Below are 18,391 nucleotides of genomic sequence, written 5' to 3' on the forward strand. Positions count from 1 at the left end.
ATGCTTCTTTGATCCAGTTGGGAAAATGGATTATGTTTAGGTGATGAGCTGTGGTCCGGGTCAGTTGGTCACAGCTAGATAGGAAATGTGAGAGGAGTTTTCAGTCCTTGCATCTCCCTGGAAATAGTGCAGCCAAGAGATGAATGCTGCAAATCTCTCTCATGGTTTTGCATAGGTGGTTGGTTATGCTCTTCTTGATTTATTACTCTTTAACCTTTTGAAGATGCTGGATAAATGTATCAGTTCTAGAATGTTTTAACATGCGTGCAGTAAAATCTCTGGGAAGGAAATAGGCGATTGAAAGACTTGGAGTAGATTGAAAGACTTGGAGTAGAATGTCTTCTCCTTCCTGCATCATAGTTACTGTCTTATAAGTAATTACTGTGTACAGTGTGTGTTTGAGTGGGAAGGTACTAGAATATCTATCTGTGCTAGATATTCTTCTCTATTCTTTCCATTACCTGATTTGAAATAAAAATTGATCTAACTCTCTCTGCCTCCAACAGCTGTAGGATTTGGAATGGATCCTGACTTACAAATTGATATCATCACAGAGCTGGATCTGGTGAATACAACCCTGGGGGTAACACAAGTGTCAGGACTACACAATGCCAGCAAAGCATTCTTATTCCAAGGTGAGAGAAACATCCTCAATTTTCTTATCTTGCTTCTGTGTGCATGAGCTCAGAAGAGCTTTGATGCTTAAGTAGTTCCCTGTAACGGTGGTCTTACTTAACTATTGCTTTCTTTTATTTCTGTTTCTTGGAATTAGTTGCTATTTTTTTTGTGTCTGCTGTCAGATAGTTGCAAGGGAATTTTGGGTACGTTTTCAATACTCCCTGATATTTATTTCTCACTAAATATGTCAGAGTGGTTCCAATGGATGGACTTGTGGGTTTTTTTCTGTGTGATCATATATATGCAGAGAGACACACAGCTAAAGCTGTGTAGCTATGAGAAGGCATTTCATGTGTTAACACTGGCTGGTAATGTGGCAAGTCTTTCATCAACTTTGTGAAAACTGCTAAAGGGGCCAAATAGAACACTTTTGTATTTAAGTGTCCATGCTGGGTATCAAGGGCAAGATAAGTCACTTTGTGGTTTTTTTCCTCCTTCATTAAGTATTCTAACATAAAATTTGTGAAGTGTTTGAAAATTATGTTTTTGGTTTTTTTTGTATTTTTACTGAGTGAAATTCTGGATGTAGTTTTACAAAGTATTTAAGTAAGGTCTAGATTAAGGCACAGTGTCTCATGGGGTGGAAGCACTGAGTTGCAACAATATGCTAATTAGGCAGGAAAGACATTTATATTGAGATTAACATGTGAGTTAAAGCACTGTTGGAAACATTTTTATTGTGGAGGCTTCCTATGTTTTCTCTTTACTGTGTTTTAGTCAATGTTGAAGACTCTTTTTCTTATCTGTCTTCTGTAGCTGTTTTTAGAGGCAAATGATTATGATCTCATTTAGCTTCAGTTCTGGATCTGCAGTGCTAGCTGACTTTACTGTAAATAATAAGGAAAGTGGAAGTTCATTCTTTATCTGGCCAAGGCCAGTTTAGGAGTCAGAGAAGAGCTGCTTCTAGAGACCACCTCAGGATTTGTTTTCTATTTTTTATGATACAATAAGTAGCTTAATTTTCACTGATTCCCAAATTAGTGTCCAGAAGAGCCGCATTGATTCTTTTCATTTAACGATATCAGTTTTTTCTCCCTTGATACCTTGAGTCCAGGTTTGTGTATTATGGACAAATAATATTATAGTCATTCCTCTAAGGACTGCAGTGGCTTAAATATGCTAATAATTCCAATTGCTATTCCAGGCAGTTAATTGCAACTACATTGATGAGTTGCAGTGTGAGTTGTGGTGAGTTTTCACAGACTAGTGGTCAGAGTTGTAGGGAAGAGGTCCGAGATGTGTTTGTCAGGACTTGGATTGAGACCACTGATACTGAAAATAGCTTTGAAAGGTTAATGGTGAAGTTGTTTTGGATATTCTGTTCTTTTCTCCTTGGAGTCATCTATCTGTAGTTCCGGAACTTAGGACTGGTGTAAGAAAGGTGGAACTTACAAAATCCATAAGAATGGATAAGCTGAAAGATAGATGCTCATGGGAAGCAATAACATTCACACTATGAAATGAATAAATAATATGAAGACTCTAGTTAGGTACATAAAGCTTTTTTAATTCCCAGAACAGAAATGCTTTTTGCTAATGCACACAGGAATTGCCCTCTTCTTGAGTATTGCCTCTAGTGTAAAACTTCCTGGAAGGTGGCTCAGGAAAATTACTCTCTTCAGTAAAGCTCATGAGTTGGGAGAAGACCAAAGGCCTTTGCTGTCAGCTGGGATGGAGGTCTGAATCTGCCCTGGTGTCTTCTTCCCTTCTTGTTCCTATCTGTTACTTGTTAAATGTCAGCAGTCATGTCGTGTGTTGGCAGCTGTATGGATTTTACTAGCAGAGGTGACATACTTTACAGCTACAGTCTGGCTGTGGGCCATGTCCTTTGGCTGGAACCAGGAGATACTCAATTTTGATTTTCATCTTGCTATACAGTAAAACCAGTATAGAGCTTGGAGTGTGTGGGAGACTGCTATGTCTAAGATAGAAGTAATACTTTCATCCACAGAGATCCACAAAAAAACCCCTGTGGTCCAAAATGACATTCCCAGAGGAGAGAAGAGCCTGGAAGTTAGCACTGAGTTTCAAAATGACTGTGTCCTCTTGGAGCAGCTATTCCAGCCTGGAAGGTGGTGTGATCCTTTCAGCACTGCTCTGCTCTGGTTAGTCCTTACTGCGTGTGAGCAGGTCAGGTGTGCTGTGCCTCGCTGTGCCCCACTGCTCCAATGTGGTCTTGGAGCCTCTGGGCAGGCAGGACCTGTTTCACCTGGCAGGATGACTGCTGCATGTGGAGCCACATTAGAAGACCTCTTCCTTAGCAGGCTTTCACTGCTGAGGATTCCCTAGCTTATGAAAAAAAGAGTTTGTATGTTCCTTGGCATGTGGTTTTCACAGTGACAGTTTTGCCTGCCACCTTTGACAGCGTGTATCGGGGCTCTGAGCTTACATAAAAGCTCCCTGTGGAACATTTTCTGTCTTGTGAGATGAATTTTCTAAAATGGCTATACTGGAGCTGTTCAAGCTGAGAGTGTTCTTTTGTGTGTTCCAGCAAGTTTACATCTCAGGGGTAGAGAAATGGTAATTTTTCCTCAATTTGGATAGTTTTGTGTCCAGGGTAAGTCCAGGAAAATATAGAATGTTCTTCTAAGCAAATCTTTTTCTGTGAATTAAATTGTTTGAAAGAGAAAGCTCTATAAGTTTTGAGCATTCTTTCATTACATTTAGAGGCAAAAAGAGGAAGTTAATAAAAGGGGTGATATGAAGATATGTAGAAAAAAAAAGGGAAAATACTATTTTTAATTCAAATTTTCATTAGTGATAGCTCTCTTACAGTAAATAACATACTGTTTGTTACTGAATTTTTGGGGAGTGGTGTCAAGATTTAATTTACCCTACAGAAAATGCAGAAAGACTTTTCTTTAAAGAGTTTGTGATTTCACTCAGAGACCATCCCAGAAAAGCTGGTGGAGTATTCTGATTTTTTAATAATATTGGTATGAACAGCCAAACCTCAGATTTCTATGAAACAGGTTTATAGGCTAAGAAACAAATTCAGCTCTGTTGCAAATTGTGTGACAGCGTGGTAGAACCATAGTGGCAATTGAGAGATGTCGGTTGCCTTTGGGCAAGCAAATCTGTTCCTAATTCAGAAAAGCATAGAAACCTGTAATTAAGTGTAGTCATCTGAGTTGTCCTGCTGGGCATGGACTTTGATTCTTAGAGTATTTCAGCTGGATTTTTGAATGATCAGTTCCGTTATTTGATTTTTTCAGTTTCATTTTCTGTGAAAGGGGGATGAGGAAATAAAAAACCAGAGCAGTGCAAGTGCTGACAGTGTGCATTAGAGGAAATGTAGATATATAACTCATAATTGCAATTCTGCAAACAGTCTGATTCTCAAGATCCATAACATTCTGGTGCCTTAATTATTTATGTTTTATTAACTTTTACACACAAACACGGAAGAAGAGGTCTTTGTGGGCAGATTATTTGCTCTGGCATGAAAGGGCAAAGGAGGGTGAGTGGGGATTCTTGATGGGTGCTTTTGGGGAATTGGGCACCCAAGACCCTGATGTCTGATGCACATCTTCTCACCTCCAGCCAGGAGGCTGGTGAATTCAAGGAAATAGTTGTGGGGGTGGGTAGAAAATCTGCCTCAAAGAAATATACTGCAAATATGAACTTTTCACCTAATGATAACCTGCCTTACAATAACATCTTACATCAAATGTAAGACATCTACAAATGGTATCTTACAGGCATGAAAAATGAACAGGATTATGCTGTAAACTCTAGACAATACAATTAATGTAAAAAACGCATTAATGTAAATAATAAATATTGTAAATAGTACATTAAGAGACCCTGAGCTATGGCTCCCTTGCTGGGGCTCAGTCCTGTTCTCTGTGTCAGATAGCAGGGAAGTAGGGCTTGTCCTGACTTTGACTTACCAGGGTCTTGAATTCAGTGGCAGAGGAAAGCTCTGATGATAAATAAGGCAAAAGGATGTTACCTGGTCATCTGCTTTCTAGGTAGACTGAGACCAGTTTTTAGCTTAGCTGTTAAATTATGTGATTACTTTAACCAGTGTAACTTTTGTTCCATGCTCAGTTCATGTTGTGGAAGTAAAATTTTATTCCTTTTACAGCCTGTCGGCTATGCTTATTTCTTTTTAATTCTTCCTGCAATATCTCTTTGGAGTTTACAGAGACTTCAAGCCTTTACTTACAAAACAGTTCCCTCCCACCCCTGAAAATTTATTAAGGCTTTGCTGTTCCTTTACTTGCAATCTGGCACTATTTTTCAACTTAGCCTTTAAATTAGGAATGGTCTTTTTACTACGAATACTATGTTTAGCACTCAGCAAAAGAAGCCACCAAGTAGTGTTCGAAGTCTGGAGATCTACAGTGCTTTGTTCTTGACCGCTTCTTGACTTGTATTAAACAGCCGCTGGCTTTAAGAGAAACACCTGGCCTGGAGCTCCTGCAGCACAGAGTTCAGTCATGCTCCTTATTCCCACTTCGTGCTGGAGACTGCCGAGTTCTTTTCTGTACAGACGTGGCTCCAATAGGAAAGGTGAAAGAATAACAAAGTATCTTAAAGCATAGAGAAAGGCAATGTTTTTGTGAGAGAAAGAGTGAAACTTGTTGAGCTCCTGAAAGAAAAGGACTGTCCTGCTTCAAGCCAAAAGAGAGATCAAACCTGTGCTTCCAAGGTCGGTAGAGGTGCCTCCCAGAAGACTCTTGAGCTTCCAGAAGTGCAATCCTCTCTGTTGGTGTTTTCCTTTAGTGTTTTACAAATCATGGCTTTTTTTAGACTAATTCCTTGCTCAGAGAGCAGAAGTGTTTCCATATTCCGCTCAGGAATCTCAGTCCATGAAGTCAGGTTTTGCAGTGCCAAATTGAAAGAGATTTGAATGCTGGCCAACTTTGCCATGTTTTGAGGCTGTTGGATAAAAACAACTGCCTAAATTGATCTTGTCATCAGGACTGGGCACACATCCTTTTTATCAGGAATAAGATAGCTCTGCCTCTGGTAGGACAGTCTTCAGGATATGCTTCTTGTGCCCTGGCAATGCGTTTGGGGCAGCAGCTCAGCACTGAGCTGTGCTCACTGAATTCCAAGGCCAGGTGATGGCTGCTGCCTTTGTCCACCTGTGCTGAACTTCTCACCCTCAGTCTCAGTGGCCTGGGTGCTATGGCAAAGGTTTTAATCCACTTTGCGTTAAACTCTGTAATGCCAGCATGATGTGCAAGGTGTGTGAGCTGCAGAGCTCAGAAAATAGTCAGGTGCTGGATGAGAGGGAGCAGATAACAGCTTAGGGAGGAAACGTGTCATTGCTCTTCCTGGGGCAGGTGGTGGGAGGTCTGCAGTGAATAGGAGAGATAAACTTTAATTTTGGAATTCAGGTGTCAGTCCCTCTTTACGTGAGATAATGAGACAAGAGTCATGGCTTTTTGTGGGATCTCTCCTGCTACATTTATAGCAAATATTAAGTATCAGCAGTATTGTTTTTACAGAGCAGAAATCTTACAGCAGCAGAAAAATCAGGAAGGCATAACATGGTGGCTGGAAATCTTAGTTCTGCCTTCAGCTGTCATGGGAGAGAGTAGCTCTAGTACCTTTTCCATGGTGGTATATCCAAATATCCCATCTGGTGGGAACGCCGCGGTTTTTGGGGCAGAGCCTCTGGGCACACCTGAGGCTGCTGGCAGCCCCCTCCTCAGTGCGTTGTGACAGTTGGCCAAGTGGCTGATGACCCTTGCAGAGTTGGAAAGGAATGTCTGTTTTTATTTATTTTTTTTTTTCACCAGGTGTTGCCCACTGTCAGTTGGATTTGTGCCTGCGCAGCTGCCCCCGTCCAGCTGGATGAGATTTTTTTTTTCCTTTTTAAAATACACTTTGCCTGAGGTGCTGCTGGCCTGGGCATAGGGCTGGGCTGTTCTCTGAGGTGGGGCTGGCCAGAACCAGCAGTATGTTCCCTCACAGAGATGTCCTGCAGCTCACCAGAGGTTTATCTTTGTGTAAATTCTGCTCCTTGAACGTGTGAGCTTTTATTTTATTTTTTAAAGGTCAGAGTGAGGTATTTTGCCATTGATGTTCCACACTGTGTAGGCCTGCTCTGGTTCCTATAGGAGTGGGTAAATTTGGGGTTTTACCTCATGTTTCCTGTCCTGGGCTCCAAGTGATGGTGGGCAATACCTGGTGAAAAAAAACAAAACAAACAACCAACAGTAAAAAAACAGACATTCCTTTCCAACAGTACAAGGGTCATGAGTTCATGAGAGGAGAGGCAGCTGCCATCAGATAAAAAACCTTGTATGTGTCAGTAAAAATACCTTGAAACCTGAGGTGTGGACCAGCCTCCTGCCACATGTGGTAACATTCAGATGTGGTAGTGTTCCGTGGTGCTTCTTTTGGCTGTTCCTCTTGGCTGTCCACTGAAGTATCCCTTCTGAGAATCCCCCTCTCACCTGGGCATGGCAGAATTGGTGCTTTACTCAAAGCTCGTCTGCTTTCAGGGCTGGCTCTGAAGGCAGCCATGGACACCTCTTCTGCCAGTGTGTGTCTGTCCCTGTGATGGAGGTTAGGGGGATTGTGAGAAATAGGGCCCAGCCCATCCCTTGGAGAGTGGGATCCTCACTGGCACTCCACACTCAGTTCCTTGAGATGTTCCCCTGTTTTTCCCAGCTCCAGCCTGCTCATTAGGAGCCGTGGCAGCTGCCCACCATCCTAGAGTGTTGACAGAGGTGTTAGCCCTTTGTCAGAGCTGCTCTGTGAAGCACTGCTAAAATAAGAATTTAAATAGGATGCCAACAGCTGGGCTGACTGCACCCAGCAGGATGGAGGAAAGTGAGACTTCCCTGATGGAGATGGTTTCTGGGCTTGTGTCCATCAGCAGGCTTTGATCTCTTCTTGGGGTCTTGAGTGCTTTCTCCTGCTTTTACCCCTTCTTTCCCTGCTTTTCACCCCTTCCCTCTGTTGAAGCTGAGAATGAGAGGGACTCAAAGCTGGAAGTGTAGCATCAAGGACTGAGTGTGTAAGTGACAAGGATGTGGTTGGGATGAGCAGGCTCCTCTGAGAGCCAGCAGGACACAGGCTGGTGCTGGGCACACGGGTGGAAGCAGCTGGATGAGGTGAGCTCTGACAGGCAGGGCCAGGAAATGGCCTCAGATGGGCCTGGGGATGGGAGAGGTGAGGAAGAGCTGTGTGGAGAAGCTGGAGGCCAAGAAGGAAGCAGGTGATGGCAAATTTTGACAAGGACAATACAAGGACTAACTTGAGGAAGGGGAGAGGGAGGTGCAAGGAACAAGGGCAGGGATTGTGGTGAGGGGAGCTGTGCACAGAAGTTGGAGAAGCAGCCTGGAGTGAGAGGCTGTGACTGGATGGGAGACACAAAGACTGCAGTCTTGGGCCAGGAGAGTAGGATTAGGTGAAGGTTTGCTTATGGTACAGGCAGCATTAAGACAGCATAATCAAGAAAAGTGCAGAAAGTTTAGATTTGGTGTTGCTGTAAAGTACCGGTGATGTGTACTTAGATTTCACAAATATTTTTGAGGATGCAGTTTGGATAATGTGACGGTTTTTATTAGTGAATTAGAGCCTTTCTTTTGCTGTAAAACTGCCCATTTGTCTAACAACTGTGGTACAGAGAATTCACTAATATTTGTAGAAGGATCAAATACTGTGCTAGAGTAATTAGCTTGGTGTGTTCTGCCTTCAGAGAAGCATTTGAATATGGTGGATTTACTAGTCAAAGGGAGTCTTGAACAATAAAAATGAAGCAAAACTTAAGATCCTTGTTTGTTAGTGTTTACTCTTTGTTCTTTCCTTTGTGCACTGACTGTGACCTGTGATCACTGGCTGTGTGATCCTATAATTAAGAAAGGTTTTGGAATATTCATCCCCAGAGGGTTGAGCAAGGATTTCCTGTGATACTTTAATTCAAACATCTGCCTAATTTATAAATTATATATATATATATTTAATATAGCTAATCTTTTAATGTAGCTTTTGTGTACACAATATAGTTTTTTCTTTCAATTTAATGGTTAGTCTAAGTGAGGCTTTTTTTCCACTGCAAAAACCATTTTCAGAACAGAGAAATAATCTGGAATTGAATACAAGAGCTAGGAAGGGTTGAGTGTGATGAATCATCTTCAATGGAGGAAATTAAAGATCACTTGAGACATAATTATTAAACAATGCTTTGAGGCTTTGAAGATACATAAACTACTATTAACTTTGTTAGTTCCCAGAGGTAGTTTTTAAAACACTCTTATGTATCCATACTGTCTTGGCTATTTCTTGTTTAATCTTTGAAATTTGTTAGAAACTTGTCTAGGTGTAAAATTTATCCAACATATTGATATGAAGGTAGAGCTTGTAAATAATTTCAGAATTTCTCCTTCAGTATTCTCTTGTTTAAAACACCCCTGCCCCTTGCTTCCAAGTAAGTGTAGACTAAAATAGAAACCTAGTCACATTAAACAACAGTGACCAATTTCTATGTTTACCGTTCCCCCCCATCCTGAATGCTGTCATGCTGCCTTCTGTTACTTGACATTTTTTGGATTTCCCATCATGATTAGGAGAGAGTTCTGAACACACATTGCCTCTGTCCTTGACAGTTATTTTTGCTTTCCTGGGAGACAATAATTGTGCTGCTTATCTATCTTAATTTGCCATGATGGGAAGTGCAGAGGGGAAGTGGGATAAGTACTTCTGTAGTGTGCTAAAAGCCTTGAATGCTTCTGGCAACCTGTTGACAAAGTCCTGTCATGAAGATAAGCAGAAAAGGAAGAAAAGCTCTTTGCTCTTTAATGGGCTGAAACGGGGATGCAGAAATTAGTTTCTGATACTGCTAGAAAGGGTGTTCCACACCATGTGAGCTTCTGGTCCTTACAGTGAAAGTAACTCAGATAAAAGCAGGACTAACAGTTTGAGTTTCTTCTATCTTCATCAAAATAAGAATACAACAAAGACTGTCTTTTTCATGCAAAGATTTTGGCAAATGGATACTCTTAATTAGCTCCTTGTTTAGTAAAGAAGTATTCAATGGAGTAAGAATATTCTGTAGCATCTTGTCAGATGGGCCCAGGTGCTTGTTAGAGCTGTGGGAAGTTGGGGTGAAGCAGAGTTGGCACCTGAGTAGGCCTTGGGGCAAGTCCATGAGTGGTCCTGGGTAAAGAATTGTGCCCAAGCTCCTGCACCTCATATTGCAGCTCTGGGTTGCTGGAGAGATGGTGCATTGAAAGAGGGCAGAACTGGAGCATTAGTAGGGCACTGCTGAGCTAAAAGTGCTTGAAATACAGAGGATTGGAAAAGCACTGTTCAAGAATTGGGTTCTTACTGTAGGCAATGAAACAAAGTGGCCTATTATTGTGTATTTTGACACCAACAGTGGTGATATCTTAAATTTTAAAGCAATTTTAGTAGAAACTTGTTAATAACTGAGCAAAATATTTACATTCAGCCTACTTGATTAAATTACTTCTAAACGCAGCTATGTCTTTTGCCTAAAAGGAAATGGTGTTATTTGAAATTACTTTCACAAGTTTTCTTTTTAAGATTTTGTACCTTAAAAGTATGCAAAGGCATATACAGACAGACCTAATGAAGGAGCCAGGAATGGACCGTTTCCTGCGGTAAAAAATCCTGCTGTCTTGAACTGTCTATCAAGAATAAAGATTAGATGCTTCTTGAGACCTCAACCTTCTTCTTCTATGCCAAATTTTAGAACAAACCTGCCACCTGTGTTGTGGATGTATAAAGGACACACAAAGGGGGACATTTTTTCTGTTATTTTTTTCATTTTTACCACATAAATGGCATGAAGTATTCATGTCATACTGTGCTGCTTTTATGATGTTATATCATGTGTTTGTCTTGCCTTTTGTGGCCTATTCAAAGGTACAGAGTGCATTAGTTTTTTATTTTTTTTTAGTAAAATGGGCAAAAATTTGTTTTGGTACCTGATGCCCACTCCAACATGGGATGATATCCTTAGTTATAGGCTGCATATCTGCTAAAATAGCATAGTTGGTCCTGTAATTCTGATGACAGGGATCTGTGAATCATTATTTTAAAGCAGTAAGTACTGTAGCTTAGAATTGGTTTTGCTTCCTAAAAGCCTCTCATTACAGCTTTTCTGTCCCCCATCCTCCTTCCTTTGTGGGAACATTTCTTAAATTACAGCAGCGCTTGCTGTGGGTCCCCTGTACTGGAAATAGGAAAAATTGTTCCGGATCACTGCAGCTGCAGGGGGTGTTTTAGAGTCTGCCTGCCCTTGCATGTACAGGTGACTCCTCCCTCTGAAGCTGTGAGGTTTCCATTCAGCATCTGTGGGAGCAGACGCTTCCAAAGGAGATAAATTTGTGTTGTAAAGCTTAGTTCTGTGTTGTGTAGCCCCCTTTTTAACATCTTTATTTTCATTTTTTAAAACTTTTTGTGAACTGGAATGTAACATAAAGATATACGTAACATAAAGATCTTTTAAGAGTGAAACACATATAAAAAGTGGATCTTGGAGTTTAAATACTTGTTGCTTCTAAGATGGACTGCCTACAGATGACATTCATATCTACCTCTGTTTCTCTCTCTCTACTTCAGCTCATTGTGAACAATAATTCTGAAATTTTAAAGCTGCTTCCTGGGGACTGGGGAAAATAAATCCAAGGTGTGTGGGAGGCGAGTGGGATTTGAGTGTGTATGTGTCATGATTTTTCGTGGTCTGTGGAGGTCTCCACAGATGCTCATCAGGCTGTTTGGAAAGTGAAGCAGCACAGCCTTAAAACATGATATTTGTAGAATAATTTGGTAAATGCTGATGATTTGGAAACCTCATGTATTGCATTTATCCCAAGCCTTCCTTTTCAGGGAATGTACTAACAAGCTGTGGTAGGAGGACGACCCTGCAGTATTAGTTACAGTGATCTTGTTTGGGAAATGGTGGAAGAAATTTAGGTTTCCTTCATTGTAACTAATTATGGAGACAGAAAAAAAAAATTTGCTTTTATAATAGCATTTCTCTCATATTTAAGTCATATCCTCTACTTTAGCTTTTTGTTCTCTGATACTGGCATTGCTTTTAATGTTTTTAGATGTCTTGTGAATGCCAGCCTTCAGATGGGATATTCTGCCCACCTTGCTGTGTGGCATCCTAATTGCTTCAAAATGCAATCATTAAAAATAAAAGTAAACATTATTGCTGGTGTTACTGCTAACAGCAAGAAATGCAGAAGAGGAGGAACATAAGGCACTTCTATTTAAATAAAAGCCTATTTTCAGAAACAAAAGCTTATGGAGAAGAGGGGAGCTCTTAGTACCCCAATCACGTTTCCTGTTACGGATGAACCCACAGGAATGGATGCTATCAAAGTTGTCATATTTTATTCATGAGTTGTGGTATGCTTGGGTGAAATAAGAAAAGCAATGGTCCAAATCATAATTATGGTGTAAAAAGATAAAACAGTTATTATTGTGACTTTTTAAAAGAAATTATTAAATCTCTCAAAACATGTAAAACTCATGGAGAATGACTAAGTGTGTTCGTTATTTATGGGTCTTTGTTGTGGGTGTTGTGAAACATTTCAACAATAGTGTTTATACTTATTTTGGGAGAAAATATAAATGTGTGCCTATGTATGTTCCAAGAAACAAAGACATCTAGAATATTGAATATAAACATAAAGAGGCTGACAGCAGAAATTATACTTCAGTAGAGAAGGGCTCTCACAAATGTATTATGCCTCATGTTATTATCATACAGTTAATAAATAAAACAGACACCCAGGATTTAATTTGCTTTAGCAATAACATGGAAGTGATTTTTTTCCTCAGGGAAAGAAAACAAAAGGGAGAATTAGTTCATGAAACATGTGTTGTTTAATGTTTGTATAAATCATTTACAGAGTATTAAAAAAACCCCTAAAATTGTAACATTTCAGCAATACATGACCTATGCTTTAAAAGTAATTAAAAAACTATTTAGACTGTCAAGTCTTTGAGAGTTTGTGAACCAAGAGAGCCCTTCAGCATATGCTTGCTTCGAACTTGAAGAATACTTTAGTTGTCTTTAGTTGGATTATTCATATGATAAAATGACTGGAAATTAAAACCTATGTGTAGGTGTACCCAGGTCTGTTAGCTGCATTAGGCATAGTAACCTCTCTCCACCGTGAAGAAACCGAGTCAGATTTCTGCTTTGCTGAAACTTCCCTTTTAATGAACTGTTTCAAGTGGTATTTTGATTTACACATTTAAGAGTGCAGGTTTTCACCAGGGAGGCAAATTCTAATTTCTGTATGGCTTTGCTGAAGTTAGACTGGGATTTTCAACAAAGTCTGAGTAACTTAGCATTCTGCTTGTTTCCTACTACTGTGGAATCTGGATCTTAAAATTTTGTTGAAATGAGTTATTTGTTGACTGTATCTGTTAAATTCATAGTAAACTTAGGAATCATAAAGCATTTCATAAGTATTTGTGGGTTTTTTTTTCCTAAATATTGTTGCCATAAATGATGAACAGTATTTATTATTACCTGGAAGAAAGAAGAGTGCTAAATGAGAAATCAGAATTATTACATATTGCTCAAAAATATAAGTGGATCAGTCTCTCTCTTCTATTAACCTTATATTTTATTTCTGGATTACGAACACACTTGGAGTTATAGTGGGAGGAAATAAGACCAAACCTGCAATTAATAGTTATTTGCGAAACTTGTCTTCTGTGTCTGATTTTTGGTTCTAGGGCCTCTTCACCTTCTTGTACCACCTTAAGTTTCCTTTAAACAAATGCAGAATGTATTTTGTCAAATTTTGGTATATATTATAATTTTTTTAAAAGTAATCTCTAATATTTTTGTGTGACTTCAAGCATATTTGAAAATGCTGTGTAGAAGGGGAGGAAAAAAAATTTTGGCTTGCTTTTGCATGAAGCCCTATTTTTGAGTGTCTCATTATTTGTATGTGACATTAGTATTTAGTATTTTCTTGAAATAGGTCCCTGGAGTGGCCAGTATTCCTACAGCAAAATGGATAGCACACTGGGAATGGTTCTTGGCAATTACTGAATTTTCCCAGTGCTGCCACTGCCTCTGTTCACAGTGTTGCTGGTGTAAGTCCGTGTTCTTTCTGTTAAAATGTGATTTTCCAAATTGGCAAAGAGCAGTCTTTATAGGCACAGTAATGTGATAACCTTATCTAATGTAGGTAAACAGTGGAAAAGTTGATACAATCAGTGACTCCTGAACTAATTAACTGACAACACATGTAATTTGATTAACTCACATGATTTAAGAGCAGATTATGTGCTTTTAGTGATACTGAACTTCTGGAGCATTTCAACTAAGCGTTTAATTTAAGGGATCAACCATTTGTAAACAGTCTTGATTTCAGCATGAATCCCTTGAGGAAAGAACGGAGCCTACTTGAGAAGACGAGCTCAGCAGCTGCTTAAAATACTTGAAATAAGTTCAAGTAGCTGCCTTGAGTAAGAGGTGAAGTGTAGCCTCAGCAAAGGGGTATCTGTTGTTGGCAGCAGGAACCTGCTCCAGCCCTTGGCTGTCTGCAGGTGGCTGATTTTGGTCCATGGCAGCCAGTTGGGTTGGTGGCAGTGTCAGTCACTGGGCTTTGAGTGTACCAGGCTGCTGCTTCTCCTTGTGCTGCTGGAGAGCTGACTCCAGTGCTTTCCTTGCTCATTCTGCCTGTGTGGGTGGAAAAGACAAGGAGAAAGCCTTGGAGGGAGGAGGCCCATATGGATTTTGTCGGTACAGGCTTTGCTGCAGCTGCCTGCTGCTGTGCTTGCTCAGCCACATCAGGCTGGCTGGGGCTGGAGAAGCACCGGAGGCTGCCTTCACTCCTGGCTTGTGTTCATTTCCAGGTCTGGTGCTGTGCCTGCTGCTCCGTTCCTTCCCGAGTACTCAGCTGCTGTGGTTCGGTTTGAAACGCTGATAAAGCAAACAAAGGACTTAAGACTCTTTGACATCTACTTAATTAGTATGAGTGTGGTCACTCTAGCTGGTGCTCAAGTCAAGGCAATTTTCAAGAAGTGAAGAGTCTGATACTGAGCCACTAAATCAGCTAAATTAGTGGTTGAGGAGAAACGATGATTTGATAAGTATTCTCTGTTTGATTTCTTCAGTGACTCAAAATTCTCCTGCCCCTGACATCTGGAATTTTAGGGCTGGGCTTGCAGTGGCTTCCTGAAAGGATTTTTATTTATATGTATATATAATTTTGAATGCTAGATGAATTTTGTTAGGAGAGACCTATTTGTAAACTAGTTTACAAACATGTATATCAAAATGACAGCAATAAACGAGCACGTATAGCCAGAGGTAGTGTTGCATGATGCAAAAGCAGAGTTTACCTTGAATTACACTATTTTTCCACCTTCCCTAGCGGAACTGCTTTTGCTGTATAGTCATGGGAACTTACCTTTGTGACATTAGCTGTTCACCCTGGTAATTGCTCCATCCTCTAATTTAATGAAAACCCATTAAACCAAAACAATAATTAAAATGAGACATCATCTCTGTAGGAGGCTTGCATATTAAAATCACCAAGCATTTCACTGCAGACGGATCTTATTCTTGAGAAACACTGTTTGAAGCAACATGTAAAAAGTGATTTACAATGAATAATCATAATTTAGAAAGCTGTGCTGTTGAACATGATTTCCTACTGTTTATTAGTGACTCTGAGTGGAGCTAGCAAGGCAAAAACATTTACAGTGTCTTTTCATGTTGCCGAGAATACTCAGAAGCAGAGATGTGCTTATGAGAATACATCATGCCATCCCTGGTCCTCCCTGGTAGCACAGTTTTTCAGAAAAAGGAGAAGTGCTTTGACCCCTCTTTGGGTTGCTGACAGGTAGAACAGGTGATTCTGGACCCTACTGTTCAAGTGCAGCAGCCCCAGAGAGCTGCAAAGTGCCAGCTTAGCAGAAATTTACATTTCTTTTCCATTGACAGTGCCCCCAGCTTACTGAACCCCATCATTTAGCCTGGGTGGAAGCAGTGCAGGCACATGGGCCTCTGCAGCACGGTGTGGGCTGTCTGGAGCCTTGGTGCTCATGGCTGAACTGAGCTCCCAAAGTGCTCTGAGGGATGGATGTGGCTCTGGGCCTTTTCCTGCCACAGGAGCGTGTTGTGAAGTCTTCTGTTTTCTTAGTATATAAAGAGAAATTTATGTGAATTTATCCCCATAGCTCAAACCAAAAAAATTGGTGGCATCTGCAGACGTCTTACATTTTGCCCTTGGTAGGTAGGCAGGGTTGAGTACCTGAAGCATTGCTCTGCTTGGCAGTGAAATGATTCTTTTTGGAGAAGATCCCCATAATTAGCGTTATCATCCTTCTGGGGATTTTTGCATCTGTTTGTGACTTGTGTGGACTGAGAAGTGCTTTTAGAAGGGTGGAAGCGGGTGGGAATGGGCATTTATCACTAGTGTTTTGCATTGTTGGTATTTGTGTGGTTTTTTGTGGTGTTTTTTTTTTTTTTTACCAGTTCTTCAAAGGCTGGTTTGTGCACAGGAAGGAGGTTGGTGCACTTGATCCCACTCAACTCAGAGGCTTTGGTGAAGCACCTGCTTCAGTGAACAAGAATGTTTTTGTGATACTGTTGTGTGTTTTCATCCTCAGCAACTGTTAGGAACTGCCTACACTGAGAGTTGCTAGTCTTGGATCATCCTTCTAATCTTGATTTCATTTTTGTAAAGCTGGTGATTTAAGAAAAAGTGGGGAATCAGGGTGATTTTCTGTTTGTTTTGTTTTTTAAATACAGTTTTCAGTTTTATTGGATTTCACCCGTAGCAAGGTAAAAGCCAAAAAACTGTGATATTCAATTATTTAATTGCTATAGCTTAAATGTGGGTTCTCTGCTGTTGCAGAATTAATTTCTACTTGCCTGTCCAGAGTGACTGTTCAATGTTTCTACTGAAAGCATGTTGAAGCAAATAGCTTTAAAATGATTGAAGTTACCAATAAAGCCATGTGTTCTGCAGTATGTTCTCTGCCAAGGGAAGTAAAAGGTATTCAAGCAGGCTAGTGAATGATAAAATGTACCTATTGCTTTAGAAAATGAGTTGATTCAGAACTGAATTTTAGTATTTTTCCTCTAATGGAAGCATCTATTAAAGAAAAATTATTCCCCAGATGGATGGGGATATGACTTTTAACAACTGGTGCACATTTCTCATCACTTAAAATTCCATCCCAAATGGTCATGTATTTCCGTTTGTACTGTGGGTTGTTGTCACTGTCAAAGGAGGCTTGGCAAGACCTTTGCTTTCTTTCCTTTCCTTTTTCTTTCATTGTCCTTTTCCCTCTCTAACTCATTTTGTCTACTTCTGTGTTATGGTGATATTATTACACTGTTATTAGTGGAGCTGATGTCAACTCCTGAATTTCTCCTAACTGGGCTTCTAATGTGTTCAGGGTTACAAATGGCAGAAGCCTGAGGTTTTAATTTTTAGTTGCTAGAGCAGGTGATGCATAGAGCATTGAATCCACACACAAAGATGTGACTTGAGGGTCTAAATCAGGTGGGATAAGGACTGCTGCTGATCCTGAGTTATTGTACTTAATTCCATTTGGCATTTAGGGTTAGTGTGCACTGAAATATCTGAATGGTTTTTGTGAGGTAAAGTTTGGCCCAACATAGTTGGCCCCAGAGCAGCATCGCCATTCGTTTGGTTTTATGGGAAAGTGAAAACAGACCTAAATTTGGGACTTATTTTGAAGGTGCTGATGAAGGTGCTGATGTTGTGAGTAGTTCCAGTTGTGGGTAAAATCCCTGTGTGCGGCTCAGGGTGTAGGAGCTTGCTGCAGCTGGGCAGGGTGCTGTGGGTGCTGAGCCCCCGTCTCAGGGCAGCCTTGGGTGCTGCTTCCTCTTGTAGCTCTTTTTGGCTTGGCAGGGCTGTGCTGGTTGGGGGCTGAATGGGCTCGCAGGGGACAAGGCATCCAGGACAAGGCAAGGTGGCATCCCTGGTAGTGGGGGAGATGGTGCCAGGGAGGGGAGATGGTAGTACCTAAATGGTTATGGTTGTCTGTTCTAGCAAACTGGACCTTTGGCTTGTGTTTGGCACTTCTTCCTTGGACTCACAGCTTAAGAATTAAAACCAAGCGACACATATGCTCTCTCTAACATAGGTGTGTCTTGTGCTTTTGTTCTGCTGAAGGTAGAAAGTTGCCTTTACTTGATGCTCTGAGATGATTTCTGTCTCTCGGACTTGCAAATAACTGAGTATGCTTGCTTTCTTTTGTTGATTAATTTTAGAAGCACTCTGGTATGTTTTTAAAAACCCTTCAGACAGTCACTATTTCAAATTAAGAAAATATAATCACATAGAAGGGCATATGAAAGTCGTATCTGTGTTTATTTATTTTGCTGAGATTGCATTATCATTCAAGCATGAAGCGATGTTTCACTGAAGATTGCTGTATAAACCTATATTGTTCTGTATTATGTAGGAAATATGACATTTCATTACAAGCAGACAGTTATTTTTATAGAGAGCATAAAATGTATTTTGCCTTTCAGGCACCTGTGGTGAGGGGGTGTATATATTCTCATTTTTTTTCAGATTTTTTTTTTTTTATTTTGAAGTGTGAAAATCTACCTGAAAATAGAAGGCTCTTATTCTAAATGGATTGTACTCCCAGCTCATTTGTATGGTATTTTCTGCAGAAATCAAGCAAAACACGAACCCGGTGTTCCCGGGGATGCTGTGTGTGAGGGCAGCTGCTGCAGTGGGGGGGCTGTGCCATG

General features: G+C 40.5%; 1 protein-coding gene across 3 annotated transcripts in view; it reads left to right on the plus strand.

The window, feature by feature from the left end:
* Positions 1-506: 506 nt before the first annotated feature.
* Positions 507-18,391, plus strand: part of NELL1 (neural EGFL like 1) — a 277,445-nt gene continuing 259,560 nt past the window's right edge. For all 3 annotated transcript variants that reach the window (XM_039725136.1, XM_039725137.1, XM_039725138.1), the window contains exon 1: positions 507-635. In XM_039725136.1, the coding sequence (XP_039581070.1) occupies positions 521-635 (115 nt within the window). In that variant the 5' untranslated portion in view covers positions 507-520. The remainder of the gene's footprint in view (positions 636-18,391) is intronic.

The sequence above is a fragment of the Passer montanus genome, unplaced genomic scaffold, assembly GCF_014805655.1.
Source record: "Passer montanus isolate IOZ18808 unplaced genomic scaffold, ASM1480565v1 scaffold54, whole genome shotgun sequence".
In the NCBI taxonomy this organism is placed as follows: domain Eukaryota; kingdom Metazoa; phylum Chordata; class Aves; order Passeriformes; family Passeridae; genus Passer; species Passer montanus.